Source organism: Convolutriloba macropyga, chromosome 12 (assembly GCF_964194025.1).
Source record: "Convolutriloba macropyga chromosome 12, txConMacr16.3, whole genome shotgun sequence".
Lineage (NCBI taxonomy): Eukaryota > Metazoa > Xenacoelomorpha > Acoela > Convolutidae > Convolutriloba > Convolutriloba macropyga.
In genome coordinates this window covers 37385534-37410008 of record NC_134479.1, presented here as the reverse complement: position 1 = coordinate 37410008, position 24475 = coordinate 37385534, and the positions used below count along the sequence as shown (strand labels likewise).

Genomic DNA, 24475 nt, shown 5'->3' with positions numbered 1-24475 from the left:
CTTTATGAAATAAGGAAAAAGCTGCTATAAAACTGATTTTTTTTTTGTGATATAAATTGGTATCTTAAATTATTATATATTGTTTTGCTCATTTCATCATTGTTTCAGAACACAGCAGAGTATCTTTTTAAGCATCTAATTAAATAAAAGCTATTTTTTTATTGAACGTGGTTGAGAGCGGTTGTGAAATTGTAGACATAAAAATGTTTTTACCAACTGAATAAATAAAAGGCTGCTTTTTAATCGATGCTGCAGGGCTTAGTTTTTTGATACGAAAAATGTGTTAGGGACACTTAACTACATTACAGCGTTGCGTGGATACCGTTTTGAGCGTTTTTTTTATTAGTATTCGCCTAATTTCCAAACTTTTAAATCGTCTTATTGATGCAAAAATTCATATTGCTTAACCGAGTTTCCGCCTTACATCCAATCCATCAAACTAGTCTTTGATCATGTAGTTCCTATTGTTTGGGTTGGCAAATTTAAAGCTATTGCTAGGTGATTTGTTGCTTGTTTGGTCGGAGTCTAGAAGGATGCTCGTTGATCATTCTTCTGTGGACTTTTTTGATGCTTGATATTTTCTCTGTTATTTTTATTGATAAATTGCTAGTAAATTGCGAGATGTTTAACCTAATTAAAGCTATATTGCCGTACTCTTTGTTTTTGTTTTGTCATCTGAAGAATTTTTTCGGCGTACATTTTTTCACGCTGCGACCTTTCAAACGTCAATTTTGCTCAGATTTTTATGCCTCTTTACTGCTTTATGTGAGTGAGGTCAGTCATTTGATACTCATTAGCTCTGAGTAATTTTTAACTGCATTTGTTTTTGATCATAATTGACGCACCCTTCTCTCTAAGTGAATTTTAACACAAAAATGTAGTTATATTTTTACTCAAAACCCTTTCAAGTTTATGAAAATATCCTTATTGAATGAGGGCTGTTGAGTACAATTCAGAGTAACGAAAATGAAGCAAGCAATTTCTATATTTTCGATGAAATCAATGTTCTGAATGGATTTTACGGGCGTGATCGCCATCCATATCATTCGTCAACTCAGATCGGTATCTGTTTCGGTAATCATCTACTACAGTCATGTACATTTCGAAGCTATAATTGGCAGTCTGCCGGCTACGTTTTTATTTTGTTAATTTTAATGTGTTATGTATGAAGAGACGGTGATCACAGCAGTTGCGAGGGTTCTGAGGGAGGACTGGAAGAAGGAAGTGGATCTGGCCATCAATATCATCTACATCTTCTTCTGTTTCTCCTCATTCTCCAATTTCCACACACTCATTCATCATTTCAAAATTGGAGCTTTATGTGTAGAGGTGAGCATTTGAAAGTTTGCAAAACTTTAGAGAAATACTTTAAGTCCTTCAGTGGATTCAGGGCATTTTTTCCTCGTGCATAGGGCGTTTAATCCGTTGCAGGCGTTAACGCTGATAGATTGAATTATCATTCCCGGAAATGCAGGAGTATGGTGATGATTGCGGGCGAAGGATATACAGGCGTCCTATCGATATCGGCCTCCCATTAGATAAATTCTCCTTCTTAGTGTTATAAACACTTAACAATTTCCTTGAACAAGCCGAACAGGTTGTATTAGGAGCGAACCTTTAACCAGATAGCGAACTATGATATCTTACATCTTTTGCTTGTTTTTTCTATCTTGTATAAAGTTCTATGCCGGTGCCGGGGCTCTGAGCTGAGCTATTAGAAGACAGAGTTATCGGTGCAAATAAATTTCTGCTAAAAGTTTTTCAACGCTATCTGCTAAGAGCTACTCTGAGCGCGAGTCCGGTAAAAAGTTCTGTTTTCTGTGTATAAATTTTTATTCAAGTCTTATTGAAGCAGAATTTTTGAAAAAAAATTTCAATAGATCGAAATTTGGCGTCTTCATGCTCACTAGATCACAATAAAATTTCAGATAGTTGAGGCGGAGATAGAGAAGTTTGAGCAGTGGCAGCTGGAGTACACGAAGAAGAAGAACAGTGCTAAGCAGAAGGACACTGACAAACTCACTGCCAAGTTTGACATGCTTAAGAAGAAACAGGAACAGCTTTTGAGAGGTTAGACAGTTAACTGCAAAATCAAATTGACTCCATTTATATTCTCTGAAATTGTCTGAAATCTGTCTAGGTTTGAGGGCCGCAAAAAGTTAGAGTTATTAGCAATCATATTAATACGACTAACAAAAAACAGTAGGATTACATGTATCGATATTTGTTGTGCAAAATCTTATTACTAAATCAGCTAATATTGAACCTGAAATCAATCCAAGACACACTAGAGTACATGGTGACTGTGGGATCATTTTTGAAAGTGATTAAAAAAATTTATAATTTTCTTTCCTTTGAGGTGATGTTTCATTGCTAAAAATTTTCTTTGTCTCGAAAATCTGACCTTTTGATTAGATTATGTTTAAGTAATGAAGTTTTATAGTTAAAGTTGCAAAAGTAGGTTTTGTTCTTCTGATTGAACTGTAGTTTCATAGTGGGATAGCTGTTGTCTATATATATGCGGGTAACCTTTTAATTAAAAGTTTCTAAAAAAATAAGTTTGATTGCAAGGAAGTTATACTGAATCTTTGGATCCGAGGAATGATCATATTTTTGCCTGCAGAATCTGGCCTTAACTTCTCAGCTGAGATGCTTTCCGAGAGTTATAATTAGTTCTTTTGGAAAATCCCTTAAGAAGAACTGGAGGATTGTGAAGATGGCTGATTACTAGAGCATTGAGTCAAAGCATTTTTTATCGGGAAGAGTTCTAATTGAATACAGAGTTTTCATACCTCAGGCCAATTTTCTCAAAATATTTTTGATCGCATCTTAAGATAAAGTTTAGTCCATATAAACTCCAAGGTACTTCACTGAACCCTTTTTGCACAGATTGCATGGAACCCTATTTGTAAAATCGCCTCTTTAATTTCTTATGTTTTTTGCAGAAAGTTATTTTCTCTGTTCTGGCTTCATTAAGCGTGAGTGGGTGTTGTTCATAATGATGAGTTACATCCGTTAAAGAAATATGAAGTAATTCTTTTGTCTCTGCTAGGCTGGTACTAGCGCAAAACAAAGTGTCATCTGCTTACTGCACTGTGCATTTTTCGGAGATTGTTATTTTTAATCATTGACATAGATGTTAAAATGTCGAGGACCTAAAATTGTACCCTATGGCACTCCCTCGTAGTTTGAGCCAAACAGATTCCATGTTTTTTCTTATTGTTTTCTGTAGGCGATCAGCGTGAATTTATAATGTAAGTTTGCGGGAGCATTCGCTGAATACTTCCAATTTAGCTTTTCGATTCAAATTTTATAACTTTTCGTGTCGAAAGCCTCGGAGAGATCTACAATGCTTGCGAAAAGCTTTTTGACCATCAGGTATCAAAAATATTCTGTGTAGTATGCTAGGGCGTCAATTGTGGTACCGAAGTGCGTACTTGAAATCAATTTGTTTATGTGAAGGTAGTCAATTATTTGATCCATCAGCAGCCTCTCAAAAATTGTTGATAAGGCTGCTGTGATAGAAATAGGCCGTTGGTTTTCTGGTAAACGAGGGTCACATTTTTTGTAAATGGGAGTGAGTAACATGTGCGTTCTTTAGTTTAGATGGGAACTCATTCGAGCTTATAAATTGATATGTTTGTCAAGTCATCCGCTATTTCATAGCAATTATCTTTGATTTCCCAGGTTGGAAGTGATGGTGGTCCGCATGGCTTTCTAGATTTTAGCTGTATAATTGCGCATGTATTTTCTTTCTTGGTAACAATCAAAAATAGAATCGGTTCCTCTGCAATTTCTGTCTAATCGGGCTGTAGCTTTTCTTAGTTCCAAAGTCTCCTAATTTCGAGAAACTTAATTTAAGAAGTCCAGCGATAGCTTTGCTGCTTTTAATTAGCTTGTCAAAGCTGTTTTTCATTGAGGAACTGTTATTACTACACTGCGAACTATTTCGCGTGTCAGTAATTAGCTTACATTTTTCTCTGTCTGTTTTTGTTACGCTGAATAGTTTAGAAACGAAGGAGTTGCTTTCTAAGTCTGTCCTAATTCTTTTTTCCGACTTAAAAATATTTTAGGAGGCAGATTGTTGTGAAGGACAAAATGCAATCAGCGAAAGCGGTCGAAACAAGTGTTTGCATCTTGTTCTAGGAGGCAGTCCTCCCATACTATGCTGCGAATATCATCCACTTTTCCTGGGAAATTCTTATCTCTTGTTTTCCGACTGTATGCATGGTTTTCTGCTGTTAGTTGCTTTGCTAGATAAGTTCGGGGTAAAATGTTCTGAATTGTTAGGAGAATTGAAAATATATGTGCGACAGTGACTTTGGTTCTCATCTTTGGTTCCCATCATTCCTGCCGATTGTGATTGGTTCTAAGCTGTTTGTTATTGTTAAATTGTATGGTGTTAGAATTGTATCAATTTTTGCTTTTTCTACTGGATGTAGATAGTTTTTGTTGTAGTCTCCCATCTTTATGATGCCAGTCCTTTTTGCTGTTACCGTATCTAAACGGCTAATTCTTTCAGGAAAGAATTGGTATTGCTTTTGTTAGGATTATAACAAATATATAGATTTTTCCACGTGAAATCGTTTGATTTGTGCAGACTTATTTCGACCCACGCATTGTCAATACCTTTTTCATTTTTGGAAAATCACACTTTCGTATCGGTTTTAGCTTTTTGTGAACTAACAATAAAACAACCCGTTCCTTTTACTTTCATTGTTTACCCTGTCGCATCTAAAAGCCTGAAATTTATCACTGTAAAATGACCATAGATTAGGATCGATGTCGCATCCTACCCAGGTTTCTGTGATTCCGACAATTGTGTTCTCAGTGCAGCATTTGAGAAATTCTTTGAAGGCTTTTCGTTTATTAAGCAAGCTATGCTCATTTAAATGGACGAATTTCAAATTATTGATATGCTTCATTATCGAGAAGTGTTTAGATAGTTCAGGAATGATACGGTTGGGCCAGGATTCGTTTCAGTGTCGCCACTATTTATTATCTTCCAAAAACTAATTAATAAATTGAACAAAGCGTTAAAAATAAATTTTATCAAAGGAAAGGATCGCAGAGTCCAAATAGTTTGTCAATGACAAGAATGAAGCTTCAGTTCTGTGAACAACTGTTTTATGTTTAATGCTGTGCTTTTCGCGGATACTGGACGAATAATGGCCCACGACAAGAGATGTTCTCGAAAATTGTTCTTCCAAGTCGCAAGAAACTGTTTGTCCTATCTTGCAGAATTATATTTTATTTTCTTCTGTTGGTATTTTTCAATACTTTGATATTTTCCAGGGTGGTAGAGCGCTGTAGGCGTGCACAGCAATATCCGAAGGCAGCGTTTTGTCCATTTCTAATTTTTGCGATTATAATACTTACCAAATTCAAGTTATTGCATTCCTCAAATAATAAATTGGGATCAAACTCTCTTACCGTTTCGGCTTCTACCTGATTGATTAGGGGAGGTTTTTACTTTTTCAAACCCAGGTACACAAGCATCAGTGGAATGTAACTGGTCATGTGCCGTAACAATATTTAAAATAATTTTGTCTTTTTGTTCGATAATTTTCTATTTTGTTGAAGTTTGTCGGAAATTTTTTTTATTGTTCCCACATTTGTGGCTTTGAAAGGCTCATAAAGGAGCTTTGTTCAAGCAGTTGGGTGTTAACAGAGTAAATATGGGGGGAACTATCGAATAATTTTCTGGATAATGTTTCGAGAGGTTGAAGAAATTTTTTGAACAGATAAGCTAGCCTTTGTATTTCAAGCGTTAATGTTCATCAATTTGAAGGTCAACAAAATAAAAGTGACATGTTTTCTAATCTATTTTTCGAAGTTATCTTTGTCATTTTTTGTCCCAATTGGTCTTTTTCAGAGGTACGAGAGCCGATTTTCAAGGGAGTGACTATGTCATAGGGTTGTGAATAAGAAACAAAACAACAGCTGTCAGTGTCGTCCAACTGTAAGCGTTTTTGTAATTTCCCACCAAATGGCTCACCAGTCCGCTTATTGTACAGATATCTTAAGAACCAACAGTCGGGGACCAAAAGTTTTTCTATGGAAGGATATTTTGAATAGACCTTTATTTGGCTTATAAAATAAGAGTCAACTTAGGTATCAGAACTTTATCATTTTCCCTCCCGGTCGCAATGGCCAGTTTTTGTAGTTGCGAAGCTGTATGCCGAGTGAAGCTATATTGTGGTGCTGTTGGTTTTTTCACGACTCGAAAAGGAGGTATTGGTTTTCTTTGGGTTTATACGACTCGAAGAGGAGTTTTGGTTTTCATAAGGTTTATACGACTCGAAGAAGAGTATTGATTTTCTTCAGGTTTATACGACTCGAAGAAGAGTATTGGTTTTCTATCTGTCTTTTTTTGTTTTTTTTTACAGGAAGTAGTTTTGTTCGTGCGACATTTTGACCTAAAAGCGGAAATGAGAAAAGCTGTCATGGTGAACAGATTTTTGCTAAGCGATTGAAGTTTTTTGATCTTGCATTGCGTTCTGCGAATGACTTTTCGACTTCGAGAAGTGGTTTTTTTTTGTCAGAATAGAGCATATAGATAAACGTTTTTAGCCTTTTTTTTCCGTCCAATTTGCCCATTTTTGGTTTGTTTTTTCTCGCAAATTTGTAACCCGCTGAAATTGATACCACTGCATTTCAAATGTAAAATGGCCACGTTCTCAAGTTTTAGTTGATCTTTGGCTTTTTTCTCAAGTTTTAGTTGATCTTTGACTTTTTTCGTGGAATTATTCATTTTTGAATCTTTAAGAGGTTTTTTTTAAAAAAAAATCAGTGCATTTGGCAATTTACCTTTGAGGTTTCAAGCACTGAAAGTCTCTATAAATTTTCTCTTAATTGATGTGACTCCAAAGTAAAAGTCTGATTCCTAAATTTTAGCACCCTTTCTCTTGAAAGATTGTTTCTTAGATTATTGTTTGCCTTGTTTTTCCAATGTCTTCTAGCGTGCAGGTTTGTTAGTGGAGTTTTTTTAAATACTGGTGTCTTGATTTCTTTCATGACAATATTTATCCCTGTCAGTTTTGTAGCATATCAGTTTTGGCCGTTTTTCAACGTTTCCAAATAATTCACAATATGAAACAAGATTTCAGTGCAATGCTTTAGGCCAACTTATGTCTTATGTTTTGAATCTACGCGGAGTTTTTATACTGCTACTGAGTTATGTCGAAATTGAATCTCTGTGGAGTTTTTATACTGTTACTGAAATTTTTCTTTCAAGTTGTTCCAATGATGTCAATGCTCAAATATTTCTCGTTATGAGTTTTACAAATTTTTTGATCAAATCTGTTGAGTCGAAATGTTTCTGTTTTAGTTAATGGTTTTGACTGCAAATACGGTTTTTTGTGAGTTTCTGACGCTTCGAGTTAGTTCGGGAATTCTTCCGGCTATGTTTTTTTAACCGAAAGTACTATTCATTCAGACGGCGTTTAGACCTTATTTTTTCTGAGCGAGATAAGTTTGATCATCTTAAGTTTTCTGGCCCTTTCTCGAGGTTACTGAATGTTTTAAATAATATTAAGTTTGACGATATCAAGGTTTCAGTTGTTGAGTTAATGATTGAGATGAGTTAATGTTTGAAGACAGGTAGTAGTTCGTTGAAACGGTTTTCCTCGTGAAGCTCTGACGCCGCCTTGAGTCGCTTCCGGTATTCTTCGGGTTATGTTTTATCTACCTTCTTTGACGCTCTTTTTTGCATTTGTTCAAACATCAAAGCTGAAACGTTAAATTTTCTGATTGACTTCTTCCTCTCATTAATGGCGTTTCCGCGCGTGACGTCTTTTCTCACACTCTTTAGCAAAGTTTTGAGGGCATTTGCGTTATTAGGCTTGATTATACGTGACTTACTTCACTCGGTAAGTCAAATAAATTGACTTTTGCAGTTCAAAACTTAAGTTTAATTTGAATTAGTTTAAGGTCAAAGGAACTTTTTTTCTATTTTCGTTTTCTTCTCACATTAAAACTATGAATTTTGTTGAGCTTACTGCGAAAGAAACATATGCTCGAAATTGAAGGTGTGATGTTTACAATGCAACGCAGTTGGCTATCAAGATATCAATTGTTTGCGTTCTCATGCGTTTCATACAATTTTTGTTGCGCTTTTTTTCATTGGCATTTTTCATATTGTTGAGCCCAATGTTCAACAATTGGTTGGTGCCGATGTCGAGTTAAAAATTGCAAAAAAAATCATTTTTAAAAAATTTGATAAATCATTTTAAAATTTGTTTAAAAAAATTATAAAGGGATCCATCTTAAACAGAGACGCAGGCAGCTTAGTATCTTTCTGTGCTTTTCAGGGCTAAAATGTCTCAAAATATATTTGCTGGGAATTAAATGGCAAAAGTTTTAGCTGTTTCTGACTTTTTGGACTCACCGTTTCGTGAAAATGTATTTTTAATTGCTCTCAAACGAAGTCCTGTCGGTCTTTTTTATGCGATTTTTCGCTTGATTGATTTTTCGTCTGACGCTTTTGAGTTTTCGTCGTCAAAAACGGGATAAACAGGTAGCGCCCAAAGGGCATTAATGCTCTTAGAGCCTTTCAGCTCTGTTTCAGCTCAAACTGTTTTGGAGACTTATACTTATACTTATGGTGTGAAGGGCGGTTCTTAGAGTTTGAGACACCTCCCCCCTGTTGACCCCCCACCCCCACTATTGCCTCACCCCCCCCCCCACCGCGCTGTTGCTCCCCCGCAAACCCAGTGTTGCCCCCCATCAGACGCCGGTGCACCCCCCCCCCCCCCCCCGTGGCTAGCTACTGACGAAGCCAACCGCTCGCCGGTCGCGTTTGAGAGCAATTCGCCCGACGTTTGTCGGTTATGTTCTGATTTTGTAATGGAATCTACGGTTGTAATAAATACTGTCGAATGTAATAAATGTGCAAACGAGCAGGATCACCGGATTCAGCGTGATCTTCAGATTATTTTACATCAGTTTATCAGACCTCATTTGAGCGATTGCTAATTGGGACTGCTGATGAAATAAAAGTGGTAATGGGTATGTTAACCAAATAAAAAAGGTGATGACAATCAGCCCAGAGAAGCCATTTCTTTTTTAGTGACTCTGTACCTTCTACTCAACATATCCGAGGAAGAGAAAGTGGAAGTGAAGATCCACAACAAAGGAATGGTCAAGTTGCTGGTGGCTCTGCTGGACCGGAGACACAATCCTGATTTGCTCATGCTGGTCGTCTCGTTCCTCAAGAAACTCTCAGTGTACAAAGAAAACAAAGAGCAAATGGTAAAAATTTGATTAATGCCCGTACACTTCTTGTATACCTGCGATCTTAGTTGCCATAATTAAGAACTTGTAAAAATATAGGATCTGTTGTGTTTCCCCAAGCGTCCCGTGCAGATTATTGGGCTATTCCGCCCCCAGAGGCTCGTGATTCTTTCTTAGACAGCAGCGTGCTCTATAACAACAGCTAATTTGTATGTGGGTGCCGCTAAAACCACTGGCATGTGTGTGTGTGTGTGTGTGGGGGGGGGGCAGTATATCCAAAATATATATGTATACAGCTTATCGTATCGACTGATCAAGTTCGAGATCCACCTGGCATTAGAGGAACATTTCATACCAACTAAATTTGATGGGACTAAATCGAATATTGCCGAAATATGGAACAGGTAGATGCAAGGTTCATTAGTAAAGTTTTGTTAGCTTTGTTGGAATTGTTTCAGAAGCAACTGAACATTGTGGAGAAACTATCAAAACTCGTCACAGAATCACAGCATCAGGTAAAAAAAATCATTTCTAACTACTAGAAAGGATTTTCCCGTTTTTAATAGTTCTTTGATGACTTTCGTTCCTCTATGATTGGACGAATTAATGTTAGAAGAATAGTTTTGATGCTGAAATACTATTAGTTAAGCTTTTTAATATACCTTTTACTCCGACTAAAAGTCATTGAAATGAGTGGACAGTGTAAAAATCAGTCCTTGGGATCAAAAAATTTCAATGATATTTAAATGCAAGTACTGCTTTATCGTAAGTTCTAAAGGCGTAAATAACTTGTCGCTTTTTCTCGAATCTCTGTTCTGTTGAAGTTATACAATTGATCTTCATAGAAATTTATTTTCATTTTATCTGTTATGATCTTAAGTTTCGATAACTGAAGTCCATTTTCGCGTGTGATTTAGTAATTCTATCAAGCATTTCAAATACAGCAGAGGTAGTTGCGTGTTTCGGGAAATATTGTCGACTGTGAATCGTTAAATTTTGTGGTCTAAGAAATGAAATCTGACGCATGACGGCATTGTCGCAATTAAAGCGTGAAATAATTCTCGAGTTGAAGAACTGACTAACGTCAGAACAAATGAATTGACAATTGACACGTCGTTTTGTGGTTTCGTATCGACATAGGCTAGCGTCGTCATTGAAGTGTTACATGAAAGCACGTGAACAAATTTGTCTCGTATTAAACTTGACTCCCCGAATACTTATTTAATTCCGTGTATTGTAATTAAAGAATTGATATCATCGTTAAGATATATGATACTTGTGTTAAATTGATGCTCATACACTTACTCCCTTCCATCGTCTAATAGATTATCAGAAAATTACTTGACTTCATTTCTGACTGGGAGTCCAACTTGGATAAAACATTCATTTAGTAAGTAATTTGAGTAATTTGTTTGAAGAATAAATTAATGGTTCTTAACCGTTTGAATGATTTTAAAGTAAGTCAAAAAATTTTCAGATGAAGTATCCAAAGCTTTGGTTTTGGTAACTCAATATGTGCACGGGTATGACGTAACTTTTGATTCCTCTTTTCCGTTAGATTCTTATCTTTTTGTGGTTGCAAGTAACTTGAATCCTTAATTACTGGACTATTTACTTCAACTGTGTGCACTTGTCTGAGGCAACTTTAATGGCTCCGACGAAAGTCGTTCCAAAAAGTAGTCACAAAAATGTTTTCAGCTGTTCAGTATAAGCTGTTCTAAAGGGAGCTACTTCAATCGATCTGCTTAATGGATTTCTGCCATCTTTGTCTGAACTTTTTCTTACCCGCTATATTTTACATTTTGAGTTTTAATTGCCTTGTTAATAGCCGCCCTCATCTTCTCAGCCGGCTATTATTGCGCTCGTATTTTTTTACAATTCAAAGAATTTGAATTGTATTGGGGCGCTGTCTTTTTTTTTTAAGATCTGTTCACACATTTCCATGATTTCTGAAGTCAAATTGGAGTAGTGATTTTGGTCACGCCGAAACAGGAAGTGGAGCGAAAAAGCGAGTGGTTCTGCGGCGTGAAATTTTTTCGCTCTAAATTTAAAGTAGAGTGAGAAAACGGTGTTTGAACAAAAATTCGCTTTCTCGCTATTGGTTTTTTGTTCACATGCGGCAATTTCACTTTGATTTTTACAGTTTTTTCGATTTTTTGGATCGGATTTTTTTCTAAATGGTTTTCTCAATCCATTCATAGTCCGTTCTTGGTCTAGTTTTCTGTTTAGTCAATGAAAATGCTTTGAATTGTACGTCAGGACTTGTCCTGCTATGTTTTTTACTTCGTCAAACTTTTTTTCGCTTTACCATTTTGCCGCTTTTTCGACATTTTGCGTGAAATCTTTTTGACTTCTCTAGGCTAGTTTCTCTCTTCTCTCATTCTGCTAAAAGTGAATTTGAACATCAGTTGCTAAGCAAAGCAATTCAAAATGAACAGAGTCGGTATAAAAAATTGAAGTCAGAAATAGAAACGGGATAAACCCATAAAGCCCAATTTTAGATGCCCGCTATTTGAACGTCGTTCCTATAAGTCTTAGTTACCACCTCTAATGCTTATTGGTGTTGATAGTAGCCCCTGTAGCCTCTCTCTAAGAAACAGAAGTACCTTATGTTCAACTACGAAATGCCATCAAAATAAATCGGACTTAAAAAATATTTTTGTACAAAAATCTTTTTTTTTTCAATATATTCTTTTCGTTCAATCCCAATCATGCTTATTGGAATCAACGGCGGCTATTTTCGGCAATCTGCCGGGTATGTTGTTATTGGTTGTCGTTAAGCTCAATCTCGCATCGACAGCAGTTAATTGAGAATAGTTGCGTTTTCTTTCTTTTTGTCGAAAATAATGTTGTGTATGGGTTTTCGCAAGGGAGCTCTATTTAATTTATATCAGATAAACAATCAAACAAGTTTTTGACTTGAGCTCTAGCCGTTAGCTGACTTCATTACAGCCTACTTCTCTTAATTAGAACATTTAGTTTTTCGAAATTTGCTTCACTTGTTGTCAGGTTTTTGCTTGTACCTAAGTCACTTCTATAATTACTAATAGTCGCCGTCAGCCTCTCAAACGGCTATTATTTAGGCGCTCTCCTTTTTACAATTCAAAAAATTTGAATTGTATTGGGGCGCTGTCTTTTTTTTAAGAACTGTTCACACATTTTCACGATTTTTGAAGTCAAATTGGAGTAGTGATTTTGGTCACGCCGAAACAGGAAGTGGAGCGAAGCGAGTGGTTTTGCGGCGTGAAATTTTTGCGCTCTAATTTTAAAGTAGTGATTTTTTGTTCACATGCGGCAATTTCACTTTGATTTTTACTGTTTTTTCAATTTTTCGGATAGGATTTTTTTCTAATTGGTGTAAAATCGTAACCAATGGCCTAAAACCAGAACTATCAGAATTTTAGGTGTGAAATATTTCTTTAAGTCGAACGAACAGTTAAGTAATGCAACTAGAGACAATAGAACAGCTGCGAAGACCAGACAACCCTTAAGAGAACATTCAGCTCTGTCTTGGGAACAAGCTATCAAGTAGATTAGGTTCAGTAATGACTTTAACGAGAAACGAAAAGTGAAGTAATTTTGTTAGAGCGGTTACCTTGAACTCTCAGAAATTTCGGGTATTCTATTAAAGATTTGGGATCTGTGGTGCACTGATTGAGAGTTGGCAGAACTTTGGCGCTTGCTGCTATCATATGTACTGTTATCACAAAGTGTGGAATCATAATAAATGTCATCATTGAACTGTTACCATGAAAGTCTCTGTAAAGAGGTTAATCCATCTCTTTCAATCTCTTGCGTAATTTATATGTAGGTATTCTAGCTCTCATGAGGTCCAATAAGAGCATATAAGAAGCCACTGCTACGTAGCTGAAGTTCATAAACCGATTATAGCGTATTACTGACCTCAATGCATTTAACGGGGATTAATATGAAATTGCGTTCTATACTGAATACTAGCTTGCTGTAGTCCGCGAGTAGCTTGTTGCAACGAAAAAACCGTTAGTAGTCACTGACATCCGTTATAACTGAAAGAAAATAGAGTTTTACAAAATTCGTAATTTTGGCCAAATCTGAAAATTTTTACAAGTTGGGACCGAAAATTTATCCACCCCCCCGATTTTTTGAAGCCGATATGGCTGAACCAAGCTGGGGTCACCATCACCCTAGGGCACCCCTGAAATATTCACAAACCAGGATTGGTGATGCCAGCTCTACCCAGTCCGGAGCTATTAACACTTATGAGGGGAAAAAGTGATAATTTTGGGGTAAAATCCGAAATTCGCAGTTCTTGAGTTTTATGAACGTTAGTCATACTAGGGTGCAAGAAGGCCCTGAGCCTACGCCTGATTAGGCGGAATACGAACCATACCCCCCAAACCGCTTCATGTAAACAAAAGACCCGGAAACACATATTTAATAGGTAACTAAGTATAAGTTGACTTGTCGGCCATTTTGAACTTGTTTGTTACGACGTACGGCGCAACTGGACCGTAACCCTACAGCACATAAGCGGACGTGCGGACGGTACCCTAGGAATTCCCCTATGTAAACAAATTGCACGTGAGAACAGAAAAATCCGGAGTTCGCATATATGTGAATTTGGCGGCCATCTTGACTGACATTTAATAAGTATGTGTTGGTATTTAACACGTCACCATATTACGGCATTGGTATTACGGACTTTCAATGAAGTAGCCAATAGCAGTATAGAAGGCTGAAAACCTTGTGCAATAATGACGGTTTGTTTGGTTTTTGTAAACAAACTGTTTGCTCGGCTCAGTATAAAAGCGGCTTACACTATAAGCGCAGCGCAGAAGTTGCTAACCGTGAACGAGTTAATTATCGATTGTTTAGCATAGTTTGCCGGTATTATTGAGCGAGAGGCTCTTGTTAATCGTTATTAAGCGTCGTTGCGTTAACTTTGCCGGAGAGATTGAGCGCGACGCTCTGAATAGTCGCTTTTATAGAATTAGATTTATTTGGTTAAGTTTGCCTGATTTGATTGACAGAGAAGCTCTGAGTAGTCTTTGCAATTCGGTTACATTATTGAGCACCGATTGTTGTTGCAAGTGAGCGAGAGGCTCTGGAACTTGCGGTATTTGATTGAGCAAGCGGCTCGGATTAGTTACAGTTATTTGGCAGAGTTTGCCTATTGAGCGAGAAGCTCGGACTTATTGTTGTTGTTAGACTGTGGTTCATCAGTCTGTTAATAGCTGAGGGATAATTCCAGCTGTTTTGATTGCGTTTGAGTATAAGCGGCAATCGGTATTACTGTAGAGTTGGATTGAGAAATAACTTAGTTAGTTATTGTTCCAAGCTTGTGGTTGCTTGCGTTAAAATTAGTTATATTATAGTTATTTTGATTGTCGTAGTGCATGTTATCTGATGCTTATTGAGTTATTGTAATTAGCTATTAGCGTTACTTAATTTGAGTGTTTTACCATCGACACTTTTGAACAGCCAAGAGCATAGTACGGGAAATCTATTGTTGTTAAGAAGAAGACGAACCACCAAACTAAAAACCTTTCGAATTGTGAGATCTGGGCGCTATTGTTTTCCCGTGTGATAGGCTGCCTAATAAAGTTCAGAATCTTACAGTGGCGCTCCTGGGTGGGCTCCTTCTTCAGCGAGACACAATAGGGCGAACATCTACGAGTGGTAACCATGTATCGGAACAACGACAGATGCGTGGGGGATGGCAACGATTGGTGTGACTTTGGCTCGAACCCAGGGCAAGTGGCGAGCGAGTACGGCGAGGAGAACGAAATACACAATCGACAGAGGAATGAAGAGATGGAACTGTTGGAGATGGGTAGACAGCTCTACAAAATGTTTCGATCATGTTCTAATGGACGTGTTGTGGATTTGGAGCAAGTAGATCGCTGGATTGCGGATAATGGACTTAACTCAACAAACGTGTTAGAAATGATGCGAGGACAAGGGGAGGCAAACCCATACACTGGTTCCCACACGCAGCCGTGGAATATAGAGGGACGTGGAGCCTATAGAGCACCGACAGTGAGCTACGCCGAACAGGATGCTGAGACGAAGACCAAACTGGACGAGATAAGTCCCAGACTGCAAGTCATTCAACAAGGCATTCACGCATTTGAAAGACAGGGACCCTATGAGATGGTGGAAGACTTCGCACAACGTGTTCATCTGTGGAGTTTAGAAATGAGTTGCTTGGATGAAGGGGAACGAGATGACATAGCAATCGACGTGATGTGCACAAAGGCTCGCGAGGAATTCAGGGCAGGACTCGGAGCGAGCCACCACTATAGCTATTTCGAAGAAGTTGTCTGGGAGCTCCAGAGATTAGAAATAGAAACCGGAATCCTCGTCCCAGAATCAAAGACCTTAAGTGATGGCAGCGTGGTGGCGGTGTACCAAACATCGAACGAGTGGTTAACCCGTAGCAAAGAAAATGAGACCCAGCAAGGGAGAGTACTTGAAACTGAAAAACCTGTAGAGGAAGCCGTCTCCTCCAAAGAGAGTGGCAATTCCACAGCACAATCAATTCCGAGCACTGAGAGGGAAGTGGAAAACGAGACTGATGTGACTCTCAACAATCTCGAACTGGAGGACACAGTAGAGGCAGGTGCCGAACCTGGAGTACTAGACATCGACTGGTCCAAGAGTATGGAGCTAGAAGGAACCGAGCATGAGTTGGACTCGCTGATAGAAGACGAGTTAGAAAACTTAACTTTTCAAACACCAGAGGAACTGGTAGCCGATTTTGCGGAGCGGGTAATTGCTTGGAGCACCAATCTTGATCTCAATGAGGCGGACATAGAGTACGCCAAGATTCAAGCACTTTGGTTCAGAACGACAGATCAGATCTACCTTCAATTGCCTAGAGACAGAAACTGGAGCCACTGATAGTGCATTTTGATCTGATGTTAAATTTATCCAGGAGGATAAAAGGTATAGAAGGGAGGTGTGTAAAATCGTAACCAATGGCCTAAAACCAGAACTATCTGAATTTTAGGTGTGAAATATTTCTTTAAGTCGAACGAACAATTAAGTAATGCAACTAGAGACAATAGAACAGCTGCGAACACCAGAGAACCCTTAAGAGAACATTCAGCTCTGTCTTGGGAACAAGCTATCAAGTAGATTATGTTCAGTAATGACTTTAACGAGAAACAAAAAGTGAAGTAATTTTGTTAGAGCGGTTACCTTGAACTCTCAGAAATTTCGGGTATTCTATTAAAGATTTGGGATCTGTGGTGCACTGATTGAGAGTTGGCAGAACTTTGGCGCTTGCTGCTATCATATGTACTGTTATCACAAAGTGTGGAATCATAATAAATGTCATCATTGAACTGTTACCATGAAAGTCTCTGTAAAGAGGGAGGAGCTCCAGAGATTAGAAATAGAAACCGGAATCCTCGTCCCAGAATCAAAGACCTTAAGTGATGGCAGCGTGGTGGCGGTGTACCAAACATCGAACGAGTGGTTAACCCGTAGCAAAGAAAATGAGACCCAGCAAGGGAGAGTACTTGAAACTGAAAAACCTGTAGAGGAAGCCGTCTCCTCCAAAGAGAGTGGCAATTCCACAGCACAATCAATTCCGAGCACTGAGAGGGAAGTGGAAAACGAGACTGATGTGACTCTCAACAATCTCGAACTGGAGGACACAGTAGAGGCAGGTGCCGAACCTGGAGTACTAGACATCGACTGGTCCAAGAGTATGGAGCTAGAAGGAACCGAGCATGAGTTGGACTCGCTGATAGAAGACGAGTTAGAAAACTTAACTTTTCAAACACCAGAGGAACTGGTAGCCGATTTTGCGGAGCGGGTAATTGCTTGGAGCACCAATCTTGATCTCAATGAGGCGGACATAGAGTACGCCAAGATTCAAGCACTTTGGTTCAGAACGACAGATCAGATCTACCTTCAATTGCCTAGAGACAGAAACTGGAGCCACATGCCAGGTCTAGTGGAAGACATGGAGGTGGTGGAGCGGCAGATCAATGAGAGACTGCAAGAGTCGGTTGCATGCAACGAATTAGTGGGAACTGAATCAGCAGCAGCTAGTGCAGTCCTGGAGACTGAGGAGCCCAAAAACATTGATCAGTGGGACGAATGAAATCAAAGAAGGTCTACTGAAAACATTCTGGGTGACAGTAAAGAATCTGAAATGAATTATTTAGCTTTACCCACCAGTGGGAGGACAATAAAGTTAGACCCCTTTCCTCACAGCAATGAGCGAGTGGACGAAGTAATCACGTTGTGCGCTCAAAAATGTCCATTACTGAAAGTAGTAGCAGTAACAGACGGAGATGAACTGAATTGCGAAATTCTTGCCTCACAAATTGGCACGCAAGAAGACAACCCAGACAATCACAAGACAGCTGGTCCGTCAAAGGAGAAGGGAACAAATGTGAAAGAAAGAAAAGCAAGTAGATGATGCAGAAAACGATTTAGAGTTTGTCACCAAAAGAAAAGGAGGTCGAGCGCAAGGCAATGCTACCGGAGCCTACCGCAGAACAAAAAGAGAAACGCTGATTCCACAATAGGGAACTGCCAATTGCTGAGGTTTTCAGTTTCTGCAATTCTACAAAAGACTTTGCTCATTCTGACAAAACTGATGGTGATTGTATTTACTACGGCTGCATGGAATGAGGAACGGCAAAGCTCTGCGAATTTTATGTCAGACGCTGAACAGGACAAGGCCCGGGAAGTTCCAGACGAACTGAACGCAGACAACAAAGAAAGCTTATCTGAGGAAGCCTTGCACTCTGACTTAAGCGACAACACTGCTTCAGCAGAAGGAGAATTAGATAAAGGAAAGACAACTCAGCTGGTCCAAAGCAATTTGCAGCTATCCCCAAGACTCCGGACGAACAAGGGGCCTGATGAAGGGCCGGAACACATCCAAGAACACGCTGACCTCGGCCCTCCGGCCCCGGATTGCGAGGAGAGCTACTCAACAGATTGGGAGCGTCCACCCTCTTCCCCCGCTTTGATAGATGAGAGGCAAGGCAGTCGGAATCTGGAGGATGCACAACCACAGGGATCAAATTTTACGGTCAGAGAATAAATTGATGTGAACACGTCGAACGAGCAGCTAGCCGTCGTACATTTGAGTGCACATCTTGGCTCAGGCACAGACTATAAAATTGAGTTCAAATCTCAGTTGCATGCGGCTGACCATTGGCGGGAAGTGATTGGTCTGGAGGTACCAGTGGTAGCTAGCAGTCAGAAATTGTTCTCGAGTCGTACCACGGAACTTGGTCCGCCAAGTAGCGAGAGAAGCGGCTGCCAAAAGGAAACCCCTTACCAGGAGGAGGTGACGACAGAACAGAACCCCACAGGACCTAACCAAAGCAGACGAGCGAACCTGGCTGCGCAAGAAGCAGGAGCGACGGACAATCAAACCTTTCTTCCAGCGGGCGGATGGGAACAAAACCACAGATGGAGTCAACCCCTACATGCAAGTCAGCCAAATTCTGGTCAACCTCCGGACGGGAGAAACATGTCTCTCAGCCGATGGGCAACAATGAAGGGAACCCAGTCAGAGTGTAGAAGGGAGGAGCAGCAGGAACAAAAAGGAGGAATCACGTGGGACATTTCAATGGAAACTCAGATCCTTGGTGAGGCTTGTGAAATCCCGTTTGATCCAGGTCCTTCACGAAGTTCGTAAGACTTTTCAAAGTTCCTGCTCATTGACCTTTTGTTCATCCATTCATGGTGCTATAGATCATCCACTGGTGCTATAAGTATTAATAGAGCAGTAATTTGTTGCCCTCAGGGCGAGTTGACAGTAAGCAATCACAAGCTAGAACTCAAATAGGACTAGGTATACAAATAGGTAAGGTGATATAGGAACGTGTCTTGGTTTAGCAGATGTCAAACAGCATAATATGCACTCGGTAGTTGAACGTAAACACACGAGGCATCATTGTTAAGAATCAACAGTCTCAAGCCGGTTATCACTCAGTTGGCAACGCGAAACCGCTTAATTAGGCTACTTAGAGAAAGTACGGAGAAAACGAAAACTATAAATGGATCCGCAGTTTAGCGTGAGGCAAGCACTGCAGGACGATGGAATCTTCTCACCAGAAGAAGTCGAAGCCGCTGCCAGGAACGTAGCACGAAGCCTGGGAAGGGACCTTAAAAATGATGTTGACCCGGCGATGCTCGAACTGAAAGTACGGCATCTCAACACGTGCTTCTTTGCCCATTGGGATTATTCTATCCACCAAGTGCTTCTCTATATGGATCAATCGTATATTGGACAACCAGCATTGATGGCCAATGAGATACACAGGCTCGATGTTTTCCAAAGGAATGGGGGTACTCCAACTAAAGATGGGAATATTGGAGGAGTCTCTAAAGAAACACTAAAAATACTGCGATTTTTTGAGAAGGGTGCAAAGTTGAAGAAATATAGAGAAATATCAAAGGTGTGGTGGAGCCCAACCGAGGGAGAGCTTTTTCGCAGTATGTACAACACTCTTAGAGAAGGGAATGTTAGTGGGGTCAATTTGGAGATACGCTCAGGAGCTTGATTCTGAGACAAGTGATAGAGCGAGCCGATAAAGAGGCGGAAGCGTAAATTGGACATTTAAATAGGATGAAGAATATTGGCCTAATCGAAAACTTTTTGTGTGTTCGAAAATTCTTGGTTTAAAAGTTACAATTTTACTGATAGTGCATTTTGATCTGATGTTAAATTTATCCAGGAGGATAAAAGGTATAGAAGGGAGGTGTGTAAAATCGTAACCAATGGCCTAAAACCAGAACTATCTGAATTTTAGGTGTGAAATATTTCTTTAAGTCGAACGAACAATTAAGTAATGCAACTAGAGACAATAGAACAGCTGCGAACACCAGAGAACCCTTAAGAGAACATTCAGCTCTGTCTTGGGAACAAGCTATCAAGTAGATTATGTTCAGTAATGACTTTAACGAGAAACGAAAAGTGAAGTAATTTTGTTAGAGCGGTTACCTTGAACTCTCAGAAATTTCGGGTATTCTATTAAAGATTTGGGATCTGTGGTGCACTGATTGAGAGTTGGCAGAACTTTGGCGCTTGCTGCTATCATATGTACTGTTATCACAAAGTGTGGAATCATAATAAATGTCATCATTGAACTGTTACCATGAAAGTCTCTGTAAAGAGGTTAATCCATCTTTCAATCTCTTGCGTAATTTATATGTAGGTATCCTAGCCCTCATGAGGTCCAATAAGAGCATATAAAAAGCCACTGCTACGTAGCTGAAGTTCATAAACCGATTATAGCGTATTACTGACCTCAATGCATTTAACGGGGATTTATGAAATTGCGTTCTATACTGAATACTAGCTTGCTGTAGTCCGCGAGTAGCTTGTTGCAACGAAAAAACCGTTAGTAGTCACTGACATCCGTTATAACTGAAAGAAAATAGAGTTTTACAAAATTCGTAATTTTGGCCAAATCTGAAAATTTTTACAAGTTGGGACCGAAAATTTGTCCACCCCCCCCCCCGATTTTTTGAAGCCGATATCGCTGAACCAAGCTGGGGTCACCATCACCCTAGGGCACCCCTGAAATATTCAGAAACCAGGATTGGTGGTGCCAGCTCTAGCCAGTCCGGAGCTATTAACACTTATGAGGGGAAAAAGTGATAATTTTGGTAAAATCCGAAATTCGCAGTTCTTGAGTTTAATGAACGTTAGTCATACTAGGGTGCAAGAAGGCCCTGAGCCTACGCCTGATTAGGTGGAATACGAACCATACCCCCCAATCCGCTTTATGTAAACAAAAGACCCGGAAACACATATTTAATAGGTAACTAAGTATAAGTTGACTTGTCGGCCATTTTGAACTTTTTGTTTGTTACGGACGTACGGCGCAACCGGACCGTAACCCTACAGCACATAAGCGGACGTGCGGACGGTACCCTAGGAATTCCCCTATGTAAACAAATTGCACGTGAGAACAGAAAAATCCGGAGTTCGCATATATGTGAATTTGGCGGCCATCTTGACTGACATTTAATAAGTATGTGTTGGTATTTAACACGTCACCATATTACGGCATTGGTATTACGGACTTTCACTGAAATAGCCGATAGCAGTATAGAAGGCTGAAAACCTTGTGCAATAATGACGGTTTGTTTGGTTTGAGTAAACAAACTGTTTGCTCGGCTCAGTATAAAAGCGGCTTACACTATAAGCGCAGCGCGGAAGTTGCTAACCGTGAACGAGTTAATTATCGATTGTTTGGCATAGTTTGCCGCATTATTGAGCGAGAGGCTTTTGTTAATCGTTATTAAGCGTCGTTGCGTTAACTTTGTCGTAGATTGTCGTAGTGCATGTTATCTGATGCTTATTGAGTTATTGTAATTAGCTATTAGCGTTACTTAATTTAAGTGTTTTATCATCGACACTTTTGAACAGCCAAGAGCATAGTACGGGAAATCTATTGTTGTTAAGAAGAAGACGAACCACCAAACTAAAAACCTTTCGAATTGTTAGATCTGGGCGCTATTGTTTTCCCGTGATAGGCTGCCTAATAAAGTTCAGAATCTTACAATTGGTTTTCCCAATCCAATCATAGTCCGTTCTATGTCTACTTTTCTGTTTAGTCATTGAAAATTCGTTGAATTGTACGTCAGGGCTTGTCCTGCTATGTTTTTTATTTCATCGTCGCGATTTTTGTTACGACCATACGACGTCACAACCACTTCAGATCTGCTTTTTGTTCATTCGTTCATGCAATATCAACTGAAGTGCGTGCGTGTCGTCTTTTTTCGCTCTTTTTGGAGCGAGTTTTTTGTTCTTTCGCACGATTAAATTTTTGGTCACACTTGACTTACCTCGCTCTCAAAAATGACTTCCTAACTTTGAAATTGACTTTTATTTACTTTAATTCAAACAAAAAAGGTCAAACGGGTGTGCGTCACTCTAAATGAAGGTTATTTGAGAGCAGCTAATAGAGGTAGCAAAAACTTGTACAGATTTTTAATCAAAATATAACATATCAGCCTTCAATGAAAAGACGAATTTTTTGGTCTGTCTTTTTTACTGTTTTTTTAGGCTGTAGATCTACGAAGCTATTGCGGCTATTTTCTGGCAATCTGCCAGCTATGTTTTGTTATTTCATGTGCAGTTAGTTTTTATTATTCGCAAAGCGATAGCTGGGGCTATTATTGGCCTTCTCTTGGATTTTTTCGTTGTCAAGATTTTTGTTACGACAATATGACGTCACAATCATTTCAAATCTGCTGGTTCATTTGTTCACGCAGTTTCACTTGATTCGCGTGTGTGACGTTATTTTACTTTTTTTGGAAAATGTTTTTCGGTCATTCCCGTGATTAAGTTTTTGGTCGCACGACTTAACTTACTCTAAAAATATCTTCCTGACTCTGAAATTGACTTTTCTTCACTGCAATTGAAGAGATGAGGTCAAGTGAGTTTGTGTCACTCTAATTGAAGGTTATTTGATAGCAGCTTTTAGAAGCAGCAATAAGTTAGGCAGATTCTTATCGAAATCTACCACAAATCGAAATATAACATTCCACCAGCTTTTAATGAAAAGTTTCTTCTCTTTTAGTATCTTTTTGAGACTGCAGATCTACAAAGATATTCCGGCTACATGCTGTCAATCTGTCAGCTATTGGCAGTTAGTATTTTTGAATAGCCCTCCTCATCTTCTCAGCCGGTTATTATAGCGCTCCTTTTTTTACAATCCAAGAATTGGATTGTATTGGTGCTGTCTTTTTTGTAAGATGTTTTAACACCGTTTTCAATGACTTCGAGCTTTCAAAACGAGATTGACAGGTAAAACTCTGTGGGCATCAAGTTTCATAAGAGGCCGTTAGCTGGTTTTAGTAATCTTTTTAGTGCTGAGAGTGGTAGAGCTGCTGAGAAGGCCTTAATTCAATGTTGAATGGACATTTATAGGAGTTTCTGAGCCCAAATGTTTCAATTTTTTAAGTTTTTTGCTGTTTTCGAGTTTTTTTGTTTGATCAGTCATAAATTGAAGTTTGTCAAAGTTCAAACAAACACGCTAAATGATACTAATTGTTTGCAAATTTTAAATTTTTTCAATTTTTGCCATTTTTTGTCTTTTTTCAGACCCAGGGGCATGGAAACTCCTCTAGGGATTAATAATAGTTTACTGCATACTTTCTAGTTGCAGTCGAGATGTTTTCAACATTTTAAAATTGCGAATTTTTTTTTTGTGATAAAGCTTGCTATTTGTTTCAATCTTTTCGAAAGTTTTTGCCATTTGACTTTTTGTAGCCCCAGGGGTCAGAAAACCTCCTCCTTGGGTTGATAATAGGTTTCTGTATAGTTTCTAGTTGTAGTAGAGTGGTTTTCAAATTTTTAAAATCACAAATTTTTGAATTTTCTTGATAAAACCTGCAATTGTTTTTTACTATTGTCATTTTTGAGGCCCCAGGGGCCAGCGAATCCCCTCTAGGCCAGTTTCACTTATCTCCCATTTTGCTCAAAGTGCTTTTAAACAGCAGTTGCTCAATAAAGTATTTCAAACTGAACATAGTCAGTATAAAAAATGAAGTCAGAAATAGAAACGCGATAAACCCCATAAAGCCGAATTTTAGATGCCCGGTACTTGAATTTTGTTATTATAAGTCATAGTTACCATCTCTAGTGCTTATTGGTATTGATACTAGGCCCTGTGTCCTCTCACTATGAAACAGGAGTGTGTTGAGCTACAAAATGACATCACAATAATTCGCACTTCAAAAATGTTTTTGTGCAAAAATCTATTTTTCCTTATTCTCTTCTTTTCTTTCAATCCGAATCGTGGTTATGGCAATCAATGGCGGCAATTTTCCGACAATCTTCTGAGTATGTTTTTACTTCGAAACTTTTTAGTATCGAATGATATCTGTGATCTTTTCGTTTTGTGGGTGTTGTTATTTTTTTTACTATTTGCTTAGTCTCAGTAATTAGGTCTCATGGGCTTTGTAATCAGGCAACCTGGTTTTGCTGAGTTTTTTATTGTTTCCTGTCTTTTTGATGCTTTTTTCATGTGTTTACTTGTTTGTATTTATAGTAGTTGGTATATGCGTCCTAATAATGGAGTTGTTTGTTGTTGCTAAGGATTTTGATATTAGTCACCAGCATTCATTCATTTGGCGTCACGTATTTTCAAAGACATTCGTGAAATTGGAATTGTTCAAGTTTTTTTGTCCCTTTACTTTTTTGCATTGGTTTCAGCTACAAAGGTGAATGTTGATCTTGGATTTGATTATTTCGGTGCCACTAATTTTC

General features: G+C 38.8%; 1 protein-coding gene across 2 annotated transcripts in view; it reads left to right on the top strand.

The window, feature by feature from the left end:
• Positions 1–24475, top strand: part of LOC142351073 (kinesin-associated protein 3-like) — a 46156-nt gene that overhangs the window by 7193 nt on the left and 14488 nt on the right. For both annotated transcript variants that reach the window (XM_075403157.1, XM_075403156.1), the window contains exons 5-8: positions 1172–1329; positions 1929–2070; positions 9071–9252; positions 9693–9749. In XM_075403157.1, coding sequence (XP_075259272.1) covers positions 1172–1329; positions 1929–2070; positions 9071–9252; positions 9693–9749 — 539 coding nt within the window. The remainder of the gene's footprint in view (positions 1–1171; positions 1330–1928; positions 2071–9070; positions 9253–9692; positions 9750–24475) is intronic.